Here is a 21,762-nt window from a genome sequence, read left to right on the forward strand (position 1 = left end):
AAGAAGGGAGACCAGTTTGTGTATGTCTGCTATTCTTTGGTCTGTGAGTCTCGCAGACATGTTGACTGTGTCTAGATTTGCGCCTATGAAGGTAATAGCACGACAAGGCGACAAAACAGACTTTTCGCAATTTATTGAGATACCTAACTTTTGAAAAATGCGAAAGGTGTAGTCTCTGGCAAGTAGAAGAAGGTGCTTGGTGGGAGCTGTGAGGAGCCAGTCGTCTAAGTATGGAAACACCTGGAATCCTTGATGAGAAGCTACCACTGCCATGCATTTGGTAAACACCCGGGGGGCAGTGGTGAGTCCAAAGGGCAGGGCTCTGAATTGAAAGTGACTGGTTCCCAGCCTGAAGCGGAGGAATCTCCTGGAGCGTCTGTTCATCTTTATATGATAGTACGCATCCTGGAGGTCTATAGAGCACATCCAGTTTTCCTTTCCCAATAGGGGTAGGATGGATTGTAGCGTGACCATCCGAAATCTTGTTTTCTTGACAGACTTGTTCAAGATACTGAGATCCAAAATGGGTCTCCAGTCCACTGTTTTCTTTGGAACCAAAAAGAACTTGGAGTTGATTCCGGATCCTTGCTGGTCTGCTGGCACTGGCTGAATGGCTCTTTTTGCAAGCAACTTTGATATTTCCAACGCTGCTTGATCCCTTTGAGCGGGTGGAACATCTGGAAGGGATTTTTTTGATTGATTTGGAATGCGAAAGAACGGAATGGAATAGCCTTCGGAAATGATGGACTGTACCCACTTGTCTTGAGTTAGGGATCGCCAGGCTTCTGGGTACAGTGATAATCTTCCCCCGACTGCCTCCGAAGGTGGACAGTCGGGCAACACCTCAGGGATGCTGGAAGGGCTTATCGGAAGGTTCTCGATTGCCCTGGTTCTGGACCCCTGCCTCTAGGGCGTCTACCATTATTGTTCCCCTCTGCCTCTAGAGGGGAACCGACTCTGTCGTCAGGCAAAGTCCCTTGAGATTGTTTGCGGAACCACATCTTTCCACTTTTCTGGCCTTTGGGGTAAGGTCTAGAAGGAGTAGAAAACGGACTCGACGGCAGAAAGAGTTTTGCCATCTGTCTCGCACCTTGTCAAGGTTTCTTTCACTTGAGGACCAAAAAGGGACGATCCATCAAACGGGAATTAGTGAAAGACGCTTTTAAAGGGTCCGCAAAATTGCACAGCTGCATCCAGGCATGACGGCGTAAGGCCACACCTGTCCCTGCGGCTCTGCTCACTCCATCAGCCGCATATGAAAGAAGGCGCATGGAGGAGTTAGCTATAGAATTTAGGGTAGCCAGCTGAGTGTTCATCTTATCCTGAAAACCCGCAGCTGTAGGATCCTTTAACATCTCACTCGCTTCCTTGATCAAGTCTCTTTGAAGACGAGTGAAATGACAGAGGTAGTTCAGCGAACGCATGGCAAAGGTCGCTGACAAAAACATCCGCTTCCCGTACCTGTCCATAGATCTAGATTCCTTGTTAGGAGGATGGACAGGCACTGAAGGATCAGCTAGCTCCTTCTTAGTGGCGGCAGCTACCACCATAGCAGCCACAGAAACTCCCTTAGTCAGAAACTGCTTATCTGCTGGCGCTGTGATAAACTTTGAAGGTCTCCTGGGGGTAGGGTCCACAGAGTCAGGAGCCGTCCAAGCCTTTTTAGCTACCACCTGCATGAGGGGGTCAAAGGGGGGGGGGACACCCAGGAGGTGGAAGGGCGAGAGCCAAACGCCTCAAGATACACAGATTCATCCTCCGAAGGGTTAAGGGCTGGCCAATTTCCCCTCTGTTTCAGGATCTCTAGGATGTCTGCAAAAGAGACATCTTCAGAAGGGGAACGGGGGGAACCCTTGGAATCCTCTAAATCAGTGTCAGAGGTGACAGACTCCGGTGAGTCTATGTGCTTCCTCTTGCACTTTCTCTTCCTAGGGGGCTCCCCTGCCAATTCAGGAGAGGCCTCGGAAGAGGATGAGATCCCCACAGGGGATTCTTGAGGAGCTGGCTCTCTGCGGTCTGGGATGAGGGAGTGAGTAGACATAACCTGAGGCACCGAAGAGGGAGGGACGGAGCCGACTGAGGAGTTGAACCGGGTTCCAACACACTCCGCATGACCTCGAATGCACCCCTGTCAGGCAGAGCCAGAGGTCCCGCCCGAAAGCTGAAAACCTCCCTCGGCACCGACAGCGATGGCTCCGAGGCAGATGACGGAGCCGAACTCACCAGCGCAGAAGCGCCGAGAGGGAGAGCGGGGTTGGACAAGGGTCCGATGCCACTCACCCCCTCGGAGCCGACGAGGGAAGTCCGGCGCCGAGATTCTTCCAAGGAAGAAATCGGGCAGCCGGAACGGAAGACAATTGTATCGGTTCGACGCTACCACAGTCTCGGTTCCGAAACGCCCCGGCTCCGAGCTCAAAGGAGTCGGAGGAGGAACATTCTGAGGGATAGGGTTAAGCATCGACTGATGAGTCGGGCTCTGAAGCATTTGGGCCAGTGCCTCGGACTTAAGAAGTCGACTCACTACCCTCTGAAGGTCATGATCAGAAAGCCTCGATGACCTAGAGGAGTGAGATCTATGGCTCCGTTCAGACAGCAAGGGAGATGCTGGAGCCGAATGAACGGAGCCAAAGGACGGTGACCTGGACCTCTTTCTAGATGTCGGTTCCGATGGTCTGATCGGAGCCGACTCAGATATTTCCAATACCTCGGCTCCAGCCGGAGCAGAGGGAACCACAGAAGTAGCAGTTCAAGTCTCATTGGCTCCAGCCGGAGCCGATGTTGCAGTAGACTTCGATGTCTTAGGCGTCAACTCAGTAGCTGGAGTCGAAGACCTAGGAGCCTTAGAGGGTTTACCCGAAGAAGCAGTCGGGGGACCCTCAGGCTTAAGCAAGCCCCTTAAAATGAGCTTGTTCTTTCTTTCCTGCAGGACTCTAGGGCTGAAGCCATGGCATACAGCACAAGAGTCCTGCAGGTGTAAAGGTCCCAGGCAGTACACACAAGAAGTGTGACCGTCTGTCAGAGACATTTTCTGACAGCACGAGTCACACTTCTTGAAGCCTGAGACCTTCGAATCCTTGGACATATCAAGGAACAAGTGTAACCACACACAAACACAAACACACCGATTACACTATACACTAATAACAGAAAACTTAAACTAAATAAATTAGCTATTTAGTATTATAAAGTCCCTACAGAAAACACATACACTCCAAGGGGATGGGAGGGCCCGAAGGCCTAAGGGAAGAACATATAAGTTCTTGAGGTAAAAAAAGGTTAAGAACTAGAAGAAAGGGATAAAAAACCTTTAAGGTAAGGGGATACTGTATGGAAAAACTAATTTAAAGGGTTTTTAATAAACTTTTTTAAACTATTTCCTACACTAACCTGAAGCCGGTGAAGCAACACGTCTCGATAGCTGTAGCGGCAAACGAGATCTGAGGTAATACCGCCTAGCATTGTGGGATATAAGGGGAGCCTCGAGCCGGTGGAACCAACTCTCGAGCTTTTAGAGTGGCCGAGTCGGAGCCGAGGTCAGCTCCGGATCCCATCCAGCAAGAATGAAGGCGAGATGGACAACTTAACATTCCAAGTTTTAAGTTGTCTAGATATCTGTCCTACATAAAAAGCTGAACGTGTGCAAGTAGCTAAAACTACCCAATAAGAACAGCAAGTACAAAAACAAAGGATATCAAAAACTTTGGGGGTATTCCTAGATGTAAATTGTTTTGTTTTTAAAACATACTTACATGCAGAACAATGCCCACATGGTTGGCAACCCACCAAAGGGGTGCAATATATTGTCTGTGTATCCATTTTAAGTCCAACACTTTTCTTATAATGATTAAAATAATTACCAATAGTTTTTCATCTTCTGTAAGAAAACAAACAATGTGCAGGAACTAACTCGAATATTTTGTTATCTGCCATAAGGATGTCCCAGCCAGCATTTGTAGGTAAGATGCCTGAAAAACCCTATATTACTGCCATAATTAGTCACCAGCCTGAAAACATCATCCCTGAATTTATGTTTTCTATACTGCAACAACTCTGTTCTTTCAACTTCTTGGACTAAGTCTTAGGTGGTCTTAACTTCCTTATAATTATACCCTGTCACAAAATCTTCTAGCCAAATCAATTTCCCGTGTCTTACATTCAGCATCTGAGAAACATACTCTACACATTTTTTAAAACTGTGATTTGGGAATACAGAGGACAATGTGGGGTGGATGGCAGCAAGTAGCATGTAAAAATGCGTAAAACTCCAGTTTTTCCTGTGCACAGTAGTGTTTAAAGTGCCATCATTGTTTTACATGATGGCAACATCCAGAAAAGTGATGTGTGAGAGATTATATTGAGCATTAACTTGTATACCCATTTATTTTCATTAAAATATTTTACAAACTCGTCCAAATAAGTTAAATCAGACTTCCAAACAAGCCAGCAATCATCCAGGTATCTAAGCCACATCTATAGACTCCAAAAAAATATTAATGAGTAGCATTACAGATAATCTGCTCCTCAAGAAAACCCATAAATAGGTAAGCATAAATGGGAGCAAAAGATGCTCCCCCAAGGCAGTACCCTCGAGCTGTAAAAAAAAAAAAAAAAAAAAAAAAAAAAAAAAAATTCTCCATTAAAATAAAAGAATTTTACTGAGAACATGTTCTGCGAGGCAGATTAAAAATGTAATGGATCCAGGGCTATACAATGTTGAACAATTTATCCAATAATCCTATGCCATTAATCTAGCCCAAAGTAGAATATTGGTGTACAAAGATGCAACATCCAAAGTGCACAGATATCAACCCATCTCCAACTGTACCTTGAATAATATTCAAAAAGTATCTTGCATACGCAAACGTACATTTAACAGAGAGCATAGATAGTAGGTAAGAAAGGCGGGCAAGAATTCAATCAAATAGCTATAAAGTACAGTTTTGTACCTACCATAAATGTAGATGTCCGATAGGAATGCATCTGCAGTCCTTACAAATGGGTAGTCCTGTCGTCAGGCAGCCCTTCGGTCGGCCGGATTCCAAAGTCTGGGTCTGGCTTCGGCTGGTGTCGCACTTCACCCGACGTCATCGCTGCAGTTTTTCGGGTATAAAGGCATCAGCCGACGCCATTTTCCTCAGTGTTTCTTGCCCCAGATGCCTGGTACCCTCTTGGATGGCTAAATTTGGATAAATGCCATTGTTTCCAAATAGTAGAGAGCAAACACATAAAATAAGCATGTATGTACATATATACAAACAAATACACCATAATAGATCCCCCCCAAGCTAGCTGAAGGATGGCAAATACCCTAGGAGTACCACAGAGGGGAAGGTGGGTGGGTAATCTTGACTGCAGATGCATTCCTATCGGACATCTACATTTATGGTAGGTACAAAACTGTACTATGTCCTTCAAGGATGCATCTGCAGTCCTTACAAATGGGTAGAATACCATAGCTAAACTAGGGGAGGAGGAAAAAAGGAGAGATTATGGTGTAGTTAGGATCCCTTGCAAAACAGCAGTGGCAAAACCTGCTCGGGATCTAGAGTATAAAGGTAAATTGTAATGCTTGGCAAATGTATGCACGGAGGTCCAAGTAGCAGCCTCTATAATGTCCTTGGTAGCCACTCCTCGTAAGAAAGCTGTGGTAGTGGCTGTAGCCCTTGTGGAGTGAGGCCTGATGTTCTCTGGAGTTTTCTTTCCATGGTAGGAGTAACAAAATCTAATGCAATTTCCTATCCATTTGGAGATTGTCTGTTTTGAAATTGGTTTTCCTTCCTTTCCTGTTGCATATGCTACCAGAAGCTGGTCAGTTTTTCTATTGGACTTGGTCCTGTCCAGGTAGTAGCGCAATTGTCTATGTACATCCAAGGTATGCAAGAGTCTTTCTCCCCTGTTCTGTGGGTTGGGGAAGAATGTAGGTAGGTGGATAGCCTGATTTAAAGACACTCTGGATACCACCTTAGGCATAAATGTAGGATTTGTTCTCATGGACACTATCTTGATGGAAGATCAGGAAGGGTTGCACTGCCATTAATGCCTGTAGTTCAGAGACCCTTCTTGCTGAGGTGATTGCCAGCAGGAAAGCAGTCTTCCAGGATAAGTATTGTAAGTCTGCTGTTGCTGCTGGTTCGAAAGGGGGAAGTGTCAATTTTTCTAGCACAAAGTTCAAGTCTCATGCTGGCAATGGTGGTTTCCTGGGAGGTTTTACATTTTAATTCCTCTCAGAAACTGTCTGAGCAGAGGATGAGAGAAGACAGGAGGATCCAAGCTGTATTCTGCTGAAATAGCTGATGCATGTATCTTGATGGAAGAATAGGACAGGCCTGTATGGAAGAGCTCTGCCAAGTACTCCAGGATGTTGGCTATGTTTACCAGTGCCACATCTTCTCCCTTTGCAGTACTCCAAATGAGATATCTTTTCCATTTTGCTGCATAATTCTTTCTTGTTGAAGGTCTACGAGCCTCAAGGATTATGTCTTTAACCCTTTGGGATAAATTTGGGTTAATTGCTCTTATGTAATGTTCCAGGCAGTTAGCTGCAGGGTTTTCAGGTTTGGATGCAGGATGTTGTAGTTGTTCTGTGTTAACAGTAATGGGATCAGGGGTAGTGTCCATATTTGTTCCGAGACATGCTCCTCAGCAATGGGTACCAATGTTGTCTTGGCCAGTCTGGAGCTATCAGAATGATCCTTGGACGTTCCTCTTTGATCTTCAAAAGCACCTTGTGCATCAAAGGAAGTGGTGGGAATGCGTATGCTGTCAGGTTTTTCCAACTGAAAGATAGGGAGTCCACCTTCCAAGCAAGTGGGTGGTACGTCCTTGTGCAGAATTTCTTTAGCTGGTGATTGAGTGGGGATGCAAATAAGTCTATTTGTGGTAATCCCCATTCTCTTGTGATGGCTTTGAAGATGTCCGGATGCAGCATCCATTCGTGGGCATCTGTGGTAGTTCTGCTTAATATGTCTGCTAGAATGTTTTCATTTCCGGGTATAAAAATTGCTTGTAACTGAATGTTGTAGCTCAGAGCCACATCCCATAGGTCCAGTGCCAGCCGGCATAGAGGATATGAATGTGTGCCTCCCTGTTTGTTGATGTACCACATAACTGTGGTGTTGTCTGTCCTTATCATCAACTGACCTTCTTGGAGAAATGGTCTGAATGACTGGATTGCCAATTTTACTGCCAGCATTTCCTTTAGATTTATGTGCAGGCGCAGCTGGTCTTGAGTCCATAAGCCTTGTATGCACTTGCCCAGCATGTGTGCCCCCCAACCGAGGTCTGAGGCATCTGTCGTGATGGTTTGGCTTGGTTGACTGTTGCAGAAGGGCAATCCTGTGTTTGATTGACAGGCCTGAGCCCACCATAGGAACTCTTACTTCAGGCATGGGATTATTGGAATTTTGGTTTCTAGGCTGTGATTGTGTTGGGACCACAAATTCTTTAGGTACCACTGTAGCTTTCTCATATGCAGTCTGGCATGAGGGACCAGAATTATGCAGGATGCCATGAAGCCTAGGGCTTGTAGTACTTTTCTTGCAGTTAGATGGTTCTGCTTTGTTAATGCCAAGAAGTAGAGAGGTAGTTGCTCTTTCTTTTCTGCAGTTAGGAATGCCATTTGTTTTGATGTGTCCAGCTCTGCACCCAGAAAGGTTATTCTTTGGGATGGAATCAGCCTTGACTTTTTTATATTGACTGTATATCCCAGGGCTTGCAGCAGGTAAATGACTCTTTGTAAGTCTTCTGTTAGCTTGCTTTTGTTGTCCGCTTGTATCAGGCAGTCGTCCAGGTAGGGATAAATTTGGATCCCCTGAAGTCTGCAATGAGCAATTACTGATGCCAGGCATTTCGTGAACACTCTGGGCAGTAGATAAGCCAAAGGGCAATGCTGAGAATTGATAATGCCCTGATCCTGCAAGAAATCTGAGGTATCTTCTGCAAATTGGTCGTATGGGGACGTGCAGGTATGCCTCCTTGAGATCTAGAGTTACCAGCCAAGACTCCTTGCCCAGCATGGGAAGAAGCTGCTGTAGGGTCAGCATTTTGAATTTTGGAACAATGAGGAATGTGTTTAAAGCGGACAGGTCGAGAAAAGGCCTCCATTTGCTCTCTTTTTTGGTACCAGGAAGAGTCTGGAGTAAAATCCTTTCCTTGTTCCATAGATGGTACCTTTCCACAGCTCTCATTCTTAATAGTTGAGATATTTGCTTTAGAGCTTCTGCCCTTTGAGTAGGTGGTAGGTTTGGCATTCCTCTCTTTCCTGGTAGAGTATGGAATTGGAACCTGTAACCTTGGTCTATAGTTTGCAAAATCCATTTTTCCCTTGTGATGCAATGCCAGTTCTTTGAAAATAAGGTTAGCTTTCCGCCTAAGGGTGCTTCCAGTTGTTCCCTGGTAGGCGGTGCCACAGCCAAGTCACTGTGATTGTGTTGTTGTAGTGGTGGTGGCTGCGTCCGTGCCTCGCTGGTTGTTACCTTGCCACTGGCGTCCCTGTAGGCACCCCTGGATTGGTTTCTGCCTCTTGAACGCCTATTCCTGCCTCTCTGTGTCTTAGAGGAGTCCGGAAAGGACTAATTCTTGGAGGGCCAGTTCCTGCTAAACCTTGGAGGTTGAACCTGTAAGAAATCTTTCACTGTTTGTACAGATTTCGCCTTCTCTTCCATCTTTTTAGTACCTGCTGTGCAGGGAACCAAATAAATTGACTTTGTCCATGGGTGCATCCAAAAGCTTTGATTTGACATGGTCTGGTAATGCCTGCTCTTTCAACCATGCATGTCTCCTGATAACTGTGCCAGTCATGGCTGATCTAAAGGAAGCCTCCAGTGCATCATAGCCACATTTTAAAGAATGGTTACTAACCTGCTGTATGTTATGTACCATTTCCTGAACATATTTTTATCTAAAGATTCTTCAGAGGACAGCTTTTTAGTTAACTGGTCAAGCATAAACTCTTGATATTGAATCATATGAAATTGGCAGTTCAAAGCCCTAGCTGACAAAGTAGCAGAGGTGTAAACTTTTTACCCCATCTCTAAGGACCTGGATTCCCTTTCAGAGGGAGGGGTTTTAGTAGATGTAGTTGCTACAGCTTTAGGGCCCTGGGAGATAGTCTCTGGATCTGCAAAGGAGCCTTGTATAAATGGTGATGAGTGTCCGGGACCCTGTAGAACCTATCGGGCTTAGCAGGGGCCGGAGGTAATGAATCAGGAGCAGTACAAGCATCATTAAATGCATCATCTACAACAGAAAGAACTGGAGGTATAGCTAAAGGCCTATGTTGTGGCAAATGTAGAAAGGTTCTAAGCCTTTTTCTGGAGTCTGAGAAATCTTGGCCCTGCCACTGAAATTGTTCCCTCATAGCATGCAAGGTTTCCCCAAAGGAAAATTCCTCAGGTGGAGAGGCTGAAGGAATGGACTCTTCAGCATCAGAGTCTTCGTAAGGGGAATAAGGAGCCTCAGGAGGGTCTGTATGTTCTGAGTCATCAGAGGAATCATCTGTGGATACTGGCTCAGGGGGCTCTGCTCTAGGCCTCTTCTCTGGAGGTGGATGAGAGGTCCTGTCTGGATGAGGCTGGGATCCATGAATTAAAGAAATGAGATCCTCAGCCAAAGAAAGCATATGGGAACTGGTGCTGGGCCTGTGAGAGGGGGGTTTGGCAGGCACCGTTTTTGAAGCTTTGGCTGCTTTAGCCCTGGCAAAGGCCTTAATAGACATGGCTGCAGGAGGCCTAACAGCTCCACGTGCAGGGGTTGAAATATCCAAGGGAATAGTGTATGATAATTCCTGAGAAACCGCAACAGAAGGTTGGATTTCAGAAGCGGATTCTACCAGGTTAGAAGAGGCCTCGGTAGAAGGCATGGTTTCGGCTGAAGAAAGAACCGCTTGCTCGGTTTCGGCCGAAACCAAGACACTCGCGGTTTGCTTAACAGCGGTTTCGCGAAACGGACCGCGAGTGTCGGTCCTTTTCTTTGCGTTTTTTGGTAATTTGTGTAGTCGGAGGATCCAATGGCATAATATAGGCAAAATCAGAGCCGAAAAACTGCTCAGCAAACTCCGACCGACGTCTAAGTGTCCGTCGGTTAAAAGAAGCACAGGCTAGACAAGCTGCTACGTCGTGGTCTGGGCCTAAACAAGGTAAGCAGTAGGAGTGGAAATCTTTATGAGGTATTTGTTTCCCACAAGTTAAACAGTTATTCACTTTTTCTGACATCGGCTGAGGCAAGAAAGAGTCCCCAACGGGTACTTAGCTTTTAGAAGTCTTCAAGTAGTATTCGGTAGTAGTAATCTCTGGATCTGACCGACCGGCACTTGCGAACAGCTTCTGCTTGGCACGCGGCAAGAAAGACTGAGGAAAATGGCGTCGGCTGATGCCTTTATACCCGAAAAACTGCAGCGATGACATCGGGTGAAGTGCGACACCAGCCGAAGCCAGACCCAGACTTTGGAATCCGGCCGACCGAAGGGCTGCCTGACGACAGGACTACCCATTTGTAAGGACTGCAGATGCATCCTTGAAGGACATCCAGAAACAATGGGTTTGACAAGAGGGTATGTGAAATTTTTGTGTGTTTTGGGAAGCAGATAAAAATACTTTGGGGTGGGATCCTGGACTAAGTTAAAAAACAACTTGCTTACAAATGATCCCTTCATCCAGACTAACTTCAAAATACAGTCAATATCATGCTTAAACTACAAAGTGGGGTCTAGGACCATTTTTTGATAAAAACCATTGCCAGAAAGTTGTTTATATGCTTCTGACAGATACATCGTCTAATCCCAAAGCACCACAGCTCCATCTTTGTCTGCTGTATTAATAACCACGTTTGCTGTCCTTAAGATTTATTATGGCCTGTTCAGCCTTGGATAGGTTATGTTGTACAGCCCTGCTGGCATGAAAGTTAAAATGTAAACCTTTTTTTAAAGCACTTTGCTGAAAAGCTGCCACATGTTTATTCATGGGGCGTACAAAATTAGAAGATTTAAACTTAAATCCTCCATGATCGGACACACCCTTGTTGTAAAACCAGCTTTGAATTAAGCTGTCTACAAAACGTCAGGAGATCCTCAACAAAAATGTCTTCTGGAACAGAAGTAGGAATAAAATATAAGTCTTTACTTAATAAATCAACTTCTGGGCTGAGACAACTGAAAAGAAATGTTGTGCACATTAGAACTGCATCCTAGTTCAGGACTATCAGCCATAATAAAGTGTCGCTATCTTTTGGAGTGTTTACGGCCAGCCCTTCTCCTAATTCCAAAGGTTTAACCACATTCCTCTTTTTATCCAGTGGAGAATTATTTACAGCCTAAACATCAGCTTCCCCGGCTGAAGAAGAATCCTCAGCCGATGTTCCTGAAGTGTTGTCAGACTTTTTTTTTTTTTTTTTTTTTTTTTTTAAGAACATACTTGATTCTTTTCCACCCTCCCTGGGCTTGGGGGTTTGATAAACATGCTCAGAAAAATTAACTGATTTTTTTGCAATAAATGGTCTACCATTAACAGTCTATTGCATCCCTTTGGAATTTTTTAAGTTTACATTCCTTAAGTTACTTTTCCAGGACCATTAAATGTTTAGTGAACTTACAAAGATGTTCCTGGAAGGAATCGAACATTTGAAACTGCCTCACTTCTTCATAAAGCTTAGATACTTCTGCCATTGATTTATTCACTGTTCTCTCACAAAAGGACAAAACAATCTTCACAAAGCTTGTTGGGCCTGATACTATTCAGCCATCAATATTTCAAGTGTTTGTTTGACCAAGGGTTCTATACAAAACCTTAGCCCCTGTGGAGACAACCCCCTTAAATTATGGTTCCAAACATTGGTTTGTAAACTCAATGGCAGCAGATAACATTTTAAAAGTATCTACACAAGTAAAAGAAGGTTCCTGCACAGTACCAGCATTGGAAACAGGAAGATTCTCCATCTCCTCAAAAATGCAGATGTTATCTTTATCAGCAGCCAAAACGCTTACTAAACCCAACAAATCCATAATGAGATGATTCACAGAATAATTCCCACTGGCTGATTAAAATAATGTGCAGTTGCCAATTCCTCTCAAAAGTGATAATCCAACCTTGTGTGTGTGAGGTAAACACCTTAACCATTATGCCAACCCCCTCCTCCCGATGTATGGCTCTAAAACCCCCAACAAGCCTATTCTGTCCCTGCTTCTCCTCACTGGTCTTCCACTCCCTATAAAAGGTTTTTACAGACAACACCACAATCATGTGGTACATCAACAAGCAAGGGTGTATCTGGATCTTGCTGTAGATAGGCTACCTAGCGCTTCAACCTATCGTGGTGGTTTCTCCTTTTTTTTGTTTTTTCACAACAGGATGTCTCTTCATATCAATCCTCCTTTTATGCCAAGGTATTTAATGATGTGTCATTTAATCAGTCCATTTATCATCTTTCTTCCCTTCTCCACAGAATACTAGTGAAAGCGTTTTTCACACCTTGGATTTACAAAGACAAAAGACAGCTCCGATATTACCTGGACAAGATAAAGCATATCAGTAAATCTGAACAACTTTCCATTTGCTTTCATGTCAGGAAATTGGGTCTGGCAGGGTCAAATCAAACCGTCTCCTCCTGGATTTCTAAGGTTATTTCATTTTGTTATTCTTTTCATGACAAGCAGCTTTCCTACTCCATTTGTTCTCACTCTACCAGGTCACTGGCCTCTTCTGGTGCTTTTTTTCAAGGGTCTGGACACTAGGATCCATCCTAGAAGCTGGTACATGGTCTTCTGTTCACACACTTCTACCAAACATTACAAGTTGGAGATCTTTGCCAAGGCAATCCTTCATAGGTTTGTGGAGGGCTGTTCTATGCCTTTCTCCTCCCATACTTTTCAGCCGCTTTTGTATTCTCAGAAAAGTAAAGAATACTGCAACAGTGATACAGAGGGACAGTACAGTTGTGTAAGATCTTAACATGACAGTAGATGCCCTAGTTTTTTGCAATGTTGCAGTATTCTGTCCCTCCCTCCTGCCCCCTGCTACTTTCTGTTGCCCACTTTCTGGCCAGGGGGATCTTTATTACATAATTTTCTTCTTCTCCTTCCCTTCCTGGATGTACACAAAGTTTTTCTCTGAGGTGCTATGGTTCTTGTAGGTCACTTCAGTTCTAAGGATAAGGGGTCCATACGTCACATATGTAACTAACAATTTAAACGTAGAACGTATGTCTGACGTACAATGCCTAGAAGGTTTAAAGGCTTTGCTATTCTGACCAGACGCTCACTGTCCTTGGCAGGATATTCCAAGAGTAAAGAATACTGCAACAGTGAGAAGTATGACATCTACTGTTAAGCTAAGATCTTACAAAACTGTACTTTACTAACTGATTCATTTGAGAAAGTAGTTCCCCTTGCCAATCAACAATTCAACCACAAAACACTTACCCAAACTAGGCGTTGTACCTCCATCTAGCAAACTAGAGCAGAGTTCTATTCGGCTGGCACCTGCAAGGAAAGAAGAGTTGCATTACTTCCATTTATTTTTTTACTTCGCATTTTGATAAACTAAAGCAGAGTTCAAAGCAGCTGGCACCTGCAATGAACAAATCAGTGTAATTAACTTTAATTAATACTTTGGTAGCTTGCAATTATCTTCATACTCCATTTGAGAATGTTTGCTGGATAATGTATACTTTGCAGAATGCCCTTCAATCTGTAAGCTTTTTGTTGAATATTGTAATTCAAACTTTTGTGTTTATATTCTCCCAGGTTGCGTATGAAAATGGGCATTGCTCAGCAGAGCCATCCCAGTCAACAAAAAAGTAGTTATGTACTAACAACGTTCCATCTGTGTTGTCCATTGTCATTGTTCCTTACCTGTAGGTCTCCGATCCGATCCGGCTCAGCCACATTTTCTAGACTTTGGATCCTAATCACGAGCTCCTCCCCCTTCCCATAATGCACCACCTGTCCCTATCTCCTCAGATCGAGTTTGCTGCCTATTACCTATTGACTTTAGACAAAAACGAGACAGGAAAGAAAAAAAATATATAAATACTCAAACCTGGAATATGAAGATTATTCTCCAAATATCCTTCTAAAAATGACTAGACTGGGGACAGCTGGGAGGGAAGGTGAAGAAGAATGAAAATGGACAACACAGATGGACAAGTACACACCTTCTTTATCTGATGTTGTCCTTTTCATTCTTCACCTGTGGGTCATAATTCCCAGCAATGAAACTCTTGGGAGGCCTTCAAAGAAGGATATGCGGGAGTAATGTCGGACCAAAGAAAGCTCTGATTTTGGAGGCAATGCCTGACTATTGAGTCACGCTGGAAGAAGTATGTGACCCAGTGACAGTAAGAAATAACATGGACAGAAGCTTAGGTAGAAGGTTAGTTTTGCTAAGTCTAAATCTGTCCGAGTTGCTGTAGGTTGACGACAGAATTACTGGCCATCTTGGAAAATTTCAGCAAAAAGCTTAGCGTAGCCTAGAGGAACTCTAAACCTAAGCAGTTAAGAGGAAGGGTAGAGAAATAGCTCGTCAGACATTCTACAATTCTGGTTTTGTGCAGTACTGTGGATGATTAATGTTGGATTCTGTGGTTACTTAAATTAAATAGTGAAAGGCAGGTGCAGAAGGGTACCTTCTTTCTCGAGACAAATGATATGAGGATGGTTGGCAAACAATGTCTAAAGTCTGTTTTGTGCTAGTTACTGAAAAAACTGAAAACTCTGATGAAGAGAGATGTCTCACGGAGGGTGTGAGTAGCTAGATTTCTAACAGAAAAGATTTACATAATCTGGAAGCCGTAAAGGGACAGGAATTTACTTTCAGATAAAAAAGAAAAACATGATAAAATTCTTAAAGTTTAATAGTAGTTAAAAAAAAAATACCTTTTTCTTGAAAAGGACAGACTTGAGGGATAGACTGCAGAGTTAGAAGTTGAAAAGGGACCAATGTTCGAATCAGAAGTTCTAGTGGCTAAAGCTACAAGGCTGGGCCACTCTTCAGTAAACATGCACTCCTGCTATAGCTGAAGGGCATCCTGAATTACTGCATTGAATAAGGAGAAGAGGAAGTTAGTTTGTCCACCAATGTGTCCTCCGCCTGTGTAGCTATGAATACAATGTTTACAATATTGGGTGTATGTTAAGGAAGAAAACAGAATATATTAAGAATAGATCATTGTGACACGTGAAGAAAAGAAAAAAGGAGCAAGAAAGGGGAGGATGGCAGTGGTAATATCTGAGAAAGGGCAAATGATTTGCTTGTAAGCCCATAAAAGTAAAGTTTCTATTGCTTCTCCAGCCTTTGAAGAACTCTTCAGGGAAGCCAAATAATATCCTGAACAGTAGAAGCAAGGCTAAACCACAGCACTACCACTGGAATTGAAGAAAAGTACAGTTTTGTACCTACCATAAATGTAGATGTCCGATAGGTATGCATCTGCAGTCATAACATATGGGTTGTCCTGCCTCAGGCAGCCCTTCGGTCGGCCGGATTCCAAAGTCTGGGTCTGGCCTCGGCTGATGTCGCACTTCACCCGACGTCATAGCTCCTGGGGTATAAAGGCATCAGCCGACGCCATTTTCCTCAGTGTTTCTTGCCCCAGATGCCAGGTGCCCTCTAGGAAGGCTAAATTTGTATAAAAGTAGAAAATTCCAAACAGTAGAAATCAAAAAGTATTTATATACATATATACATGCAAACAAATACACCATAATAGATTCCCCCAGCTAGCTAAGAGAGGAGTAAGTACCCTAGGAATACCACAGAGGGGAAGGAGGGTGGGTCATCCTGACTGCAGATGCATACCTATCGGACATCTACATTTATGGTAGGTACAAAACTGTACTATGTCCTTCAAGGATGCATCTGCAGTCATAACATATTGGTAGAATACCATAGCCAAACTGGGGGAGGGGGGGCACTAAGATAATGATGGTGTAGTTAAGATCCCTTGTAAAACTGCAGTTGCAAAACCTGCTCGGGATCTGGAGTATAAAGGAAGATTGTAATGCTTGGCAAATGTGTGCACGGAGCTCCAAGTAGCAGCTTCTAAAATGTCCTTGGTAGCCACTCCTCGTAGGAAAGCTGTAGTGGTGGCTGTAGCTCTTGTGGAGTGAGGCCTGATATTTTCAGGAGTTGTCTTCCCATGAAATGAGTAGCAGAATCGAATGCAATTTTCTATCCATTTTGAGATTGTCCATTTTGAAATTGCTTTTCCTTGCACTCCTGTTGCATATGCTACCAGAAGCTGGTCAGTTTTTCTGCTGGTCTTAGTTCTGTCCAGATAGCGCAGTTGTCTGTGTACATCCAAGGTGTGTAGTAGTTTTTCCCCCCTGTTATGTGGGTTAGGGAAGAATGTAGGTAAATGAATAGCTTGGTTCAAGGATACCACCTTTGGCATGAAAGTAGGATTGGTTCTCAGGGACACTCTATCCTGGTGAAAGATAAGGAAAGGCTGCACTGCCATTAATGCCTGTAACTCGGATACCCTTCTTGCTGAAGTGATTGCTAGCAGGAAGGCAGTTTTCCAAGATAAGAACTGTAAATCTGCTGTTGCTGCTGGTTCAAAAGGGGGAAGTGTTAATTTTTCTAGCACAAAATTGAGATCCCATGCAGGCAGAGGTGGTTTTCTTGGAGGTTTTACATTTTTGATCCCTCTCAAAAATTGTCTGAGGAGAGGATGAGAGAAGACAAGAGGATCCATGTTGTACTCTGCTGAAATTGCTGATGCATGAATCTTAATGGAAGAATAGGACAGGCCATTGTGGAACAGTTCTGCTAAGTATTCTAGGATGTGTGCTAGGTTTGCCAGTGTGACATTTGTTCCCTTTGCTGCACTCCAAATGAGGAATCTCTTCCATTTGGCTGAATATGTTTTCCTTGTGGAGGGTCTGCGAGCCTCCAGGATAATGTCCTTGACCCTCTGAGATAAAACAGGTTGGTTTTGTTTTATGCAAATTTTCCAAGCAGTTAGCTGCAGCGTTTTTAAGTTTGGATGCAGGGTCTTGTAGTTGTTCTGCGTTAGAAGTAAAGGCCATAGAGGTAGAGGCCATGAGTTCGTCCGAGACATGCTTCTCAGTAGCGGGTACCAATGCTGCCTTGGCCAGCCTGGAGCTATCAGAATTACCTTTGGCTGTTCTTCTCTGATCTTCAGTAGAACTTTGTACATCAATGGGAGAGGTGGAAAGGCATAAACTGTCAGGGCCTTCCAGCTGAAAGGGAGTCCACCCTCCAGGCTTGTGGGTGGTATACTCTTGAGCAGAATTTCTTCAGTTGGTGGTTGAGTGGGGAGGCGAGCAGGTCTATCTCTGGCATTCCCCATTTCTTTGTTATGGTTTTGAAGATGTCTGGATGCAGCATCCATTCGTGAGCATCCGTGGTAGTTCTGCTTAAGCTGTCTGCTAGTGAATTCTCTTTTCCTGGTACGAATCTGGCCTGCAGTTGAATGTTGAGATTCAGGCCTAAGTTCCACAGGTCCATTGCCATCCGGCATAGAGGGTATGAATGTGTGCCTCCCTGTTTGTTGATGTACCACATGACTGTGGTATTGTCCGTCCTGATCAGCAGGTGCCCTTGCTGGAGGAGTGATTTGAATGCCTTGATTGCATGCTTCACTGCCAGCATCTCCTTTAGATTTATGTGTAGATTCAGCTGGTCTTGGGACCATAGGCCTTGGATACACTTGTCTTCCATGTGTGCCCCCCAGCCTAGGTCTGAGGCGTCCGTGGTGATGGTCTGCCTTGGATGTGGTTTGTGGAAAGGCAATCCTCTGTTGGTCTGGCAGGCCTGAGCCCACCACAGGAATTCCTTTTTCAGGCATGGAATGATTGGTATCAGGGTTTCTAGACTGTGTCTGTGTTGAGATCATACATTCCTTAGGTACCATTGTAATTTTCTCATATGCAGCCTGGCATGTGGGATCAAGATTATGCAGGATGCCATGTAACCCAGGGCCTGCAGGACTTTCCTTGCAGTAAGCTGAGTTTGTCTTGTTAATGCCATGAAGTAGACTGGTAGTTGCTTTTGTTTTTCTTCTGTGAGAAAAGCCATCTGAGTTAATGTGTCCAGTTCTGCACCCAAAAATGTTATCCTTTGGGATGGCACTAGTCTTGACTTTTGTATGTTGACTGTGTATACCAAGGCTTGCAGCAGTTGTGTGACATAGGCCAAATCCTTTATTATTTTTGTCTTGTTGTCCGCTTGTATTAGGCAGTCGTCCAGGTATGGGTAGATTTGAATTCCCTGAAGCCTGCAATGTGCAATTACTGATGCCAGGCATTTCGTGAATACTCTGGGTGCAGTAGATAAGCCAAAGGGCAATGCTGAGAATTGATAATGCTCTGATCCTGCAAGAAATCTGAGGTGTCTTCTGCAATCTGGTCGTATACGGACGTGCAGGTATGCCTCCTTGAGATCTAGAGTCACCAGCCAAGACTCCTTGCCCAACATGGGAAGAAGTTGCTGTAGGGTCAGCATCTTGAATTTTGGAACAATGAGATATGTGTTCAGAGCGGACAAGTCAAGAATAGGCCTCCATTGATTTTCTTTTCTTGGTACAAGGAATAGTCTGGAGTAAAATCCTTGGCCTTGCTCCATAGATGGTACTTTTTCTATTGCTCTCATCTTTAGTAAGTTGATGACTTGTTTTAGAGCCTCTGATTTCTGGCTTGGTGGAAGGTTTGGCATTCCTTTCTTTTTTGGTAAAGTGTGGAAGTGAAACCTGTAGCCTTTGTCTATTGTTTGCAAAGTCCATTTGTCTCCTGTAATGCAATGCCAGTTTTTTGAAAATAAAGCTAGCTTTCCGCCCAAGGGTGCTTCCAGTTGTTGCCTGGTAGGCGGAATCAGAGCCAAGTCATTGTGTCTGTCCTGTGGAAGTGGATGCAGTCACAGCTGTGGCGGCACTTCTCTGGTTGGCAGGTTGCCACTGACGACCCCTGTAGGTACCCCTAGATTGACCTCTGCCTCTTGGGCGTCTATTTCTGCCTCTCTGTGCTCTGGAGGTGTCTGGAAAGGACCAATTCTTTGAAGGCCAATTTCTGCTGAACCTCGGAGGTTGGACCTGCAGAAAATACTTGACTGTTTGTACAGATTTTGCCTTTTCTTCCACTTTCTTTAGAACCTCCTGTGCAGGGGAGCCAAATAAACTTTGTTTCTCCATAGGAGCATCTAGGAGTTTCGACTTAACATGGTCTGGCAAGGATTGCTCTTTTAGCCAGGCATGCCTTCGAATCACTGCTCCAGTCATAGCTGATCTAAATGAAGCCTCCAGTGCATCATAGCCACATTTTAAGAAATGATTACTGACCTGCTGAGAGTTGTGTACCAAATCCTGAAGGGACTTACGGTCTAAAGGTTCAGGAGAGGAAAGCTTTTTATTCAGCTGATCTAACAAAAATTCCTAGTACTGTATCATGTGAAATTGACAGTTTAAAGCCCTGGCAGAAAGAGTAGCAGATGTATAAACCTTTTTACGCCATTTCTCTAATGCTCTTGATTCTCTTTCAGAGGGTAGGGGTTTTTTTGGCAGAGGCAGCTGCAACACCTTTAGGGCCCTGAGAAATGGTTTCTGGGTCTGCAGCATGGGCCTTATACAAGTGGAAGTGAGAATCCGGGACCCTGTAATATCTGTCAGGTTTGGCAGGGGCCGGGGGAAGAGAATCAGGGGCAGAACTGGCATCATTGTATGCATCATCAACAACTGATAGTACAGGTGGTATGGCTAAAGGCCTATGCTGTGGTAAGTGTAAAAAAGTCCTTAGCCTTTTCCTAGAATCAGAAAAATCCTGACCCTGCCATTGGAAGTGTTCCCTCATTGAGTGTAGAGTTTCCCCAAATGAAAATTCTTCTGGAGGGGAGGCAGAAGGAATGGAGTCATCTGCATCAGAGTCCTCATAAGGTGAGTATGGCCCTTCCTGATGGTCTGATAAATCTGAACCATCCGAGGAATAGTCAGAGGAGAGAGGTTCAGGGGGTTCAGTCCTAGGCCTCTTTTCAGGAGGGGGTTGTGAGGCCCTGTCTGGGAGAGGTTGGGATCCCCTGATCAGAGAAATAAGGTCCTCAGCGAGGCTGAGAATCTGAGAACTTGAGGTAGGTCTGTGAGAGGGAGCTTTTGTAGGTAAGGCCTTGGAAAGTTTAGCTGCTTTAGCCCTGGAGAAGGCCTTGATAGACATAGAAGCAGGGGGTCTAGCTGCCCCACGTGCAGGAGTAGAGACGTCCAACGGAATGGTGTCGGACAAATCTTGTGTGCCTGCTTCTTCAGTAGGAATTTCTGTAGCCGACTCAGCCGGGGCCTGTGTGGCCTCGGTTGTCGGAGGCATGCTTTCAGCCAAAGGGAGAACAGAGGTCTCGGTTTCAGCCGAAAACGAGACACTCGCGGTAGGCCTAACTGTGGTTTCAGCCGAAACCGCAGGCCGCGAGTGTCGGTCCTTTTCCTTGCGTTTTTTAGCTAAATGAGTAGTCGGAGTCTTCGACGGCATTTTATATGCAAAAGCGGAGCCAAAAACTCTTCAGCAAACTCCGACCAACGTCTAAGTGTCCGTCGGTTGAAGGAAGCACAGGCTAAACAAGCTGATACGTCGTGGTCTGGGCCTAAGCAAGGAAGGCAGTAAGAGTGGAAATCCTTATGAGGTATTTGTTTCCCACAAGTTAAACAATTATTTACTTTGTCTGACATCGGCTGAGGCAAGAAAGAGTCCCCAACGGGGTACTTAGCTTTTTTAGAAGTCTTCGGTAGCTGAAATCTCTGGATCTGACCGACCGGCACTTGCGAACAGCTTCTGCTTCGGGCACCGCACGGCAAGAAAGACTGAGGAAAATGGTGTCAGCTGATGCCTTTATACCCCAGGAGCTATGACGTCGGGTGAAGTGCGACATCAGCAGAGGCCAGACCCAGACTTTGGAATCCGGCCGACCGAAGGGCTGCCTGAGGCAGGACAACCCAAATGTTATGACTGCAGATGCATCCTTGAAGGACATCCATGTAGTTATCCAGAAGGTATGGAAAAAAGAGAGACTATCTCGGCTGGGTGATTTAGGAGATCCAGAATCCCTGGAGGATGCTTCAGATGAAATCCAAGAGAGAGACCACAGTTGATGATGCCGAAGGCATCCAGATCCCTTTTAAGTGGGATCAGAGCAAAGTGCTTTTTGAACATACTGTATAGTTTAGGGAAAAAACAAAGATCACAACAGGGTTGGCCCAAAGGGCTGAAAATCTGTCTGCTACTGAATGGTTGGGAGATGACTCATGATGGTCAGAAAGGACCCAAGTCTGTGCACTAGAATGTTGATTTTTCCCATAACTGCTTTACAACTAAAACAGGCTTGAAGAGAAGCCCCTTCATCTTGTGGCCTCTCCGTATAACGGACAGAATCGGGTTCCTGCTTGATCACTGATGTACAGACTGTGTTGTCTGCTTAAGTTGCAATAGTCACTAAAAGGAAATTATCCTGAAAGGCTTTCAATGCAAGAAGGACTGATCTTATCTCGAGAACTCGCATACACAGTTTGGCTTCAGAGGTGGCCCATATACGTTGGGTCATCTTTCTCTGGTAATGTCCCCCACCCCAACTGGGGAGCATCAGTGGACACCATCTACTGGAGGGGGGAAAGGACAGCTGAAAGACAGGTCATCTGATTTCATCCACCATTAGAGATATCTGCAAATTGCAGTCAGATAGAAATAGATAGGGGTTGATAGGAAATGGACCACTGAGCAGCTGCAGTCCATAGCAGAATCCTCATGGAGAATCTCACTAACAAGACGAAGGCCACAGGTGT

General features: G+C 44.7%; 1 protein-coding gene across 3 annotated transcripts in view; it reads right to left on the bottom strand.

Annotated features, from left to right (window-relative positions):
* CUTC (cutC copper transporter) overlaps nt 1-21,762 on the bottom strand; it is a 720,869-nt gene that overhangs the window by 427,330 nt on the left and 271,777 nt on the right. For all 3 annotated transcript variants that reach the window (XM_044056718.1, XM_044056716.1, XM_044056717.1), the window contains one exon: nt 13,412-13,471. In XM_044056718.1, the coding sequence (XP_043912653.1) occupies nt 13,412-13,471 (60 nt within the window). The remainder of the gene's footprint in view (nt 1-13,411; nt 13,472-21,762) is intronic.

This window comes from Protopterus annectens, chromosome 14.part0 (assembly GCF_019279795.1).
Source record: "Protopterus annectens isolate FY-2018-M chromosome 14.part0, PAN1.0, whole genome shotgun sequence".
Classification (NCBI taxonomy): domain Eukaryota; kingdom Metazoa; phylum Chordata; order Ceratodontiformes; family Protopteridae; genus Protopterus; species Protopterus annectens.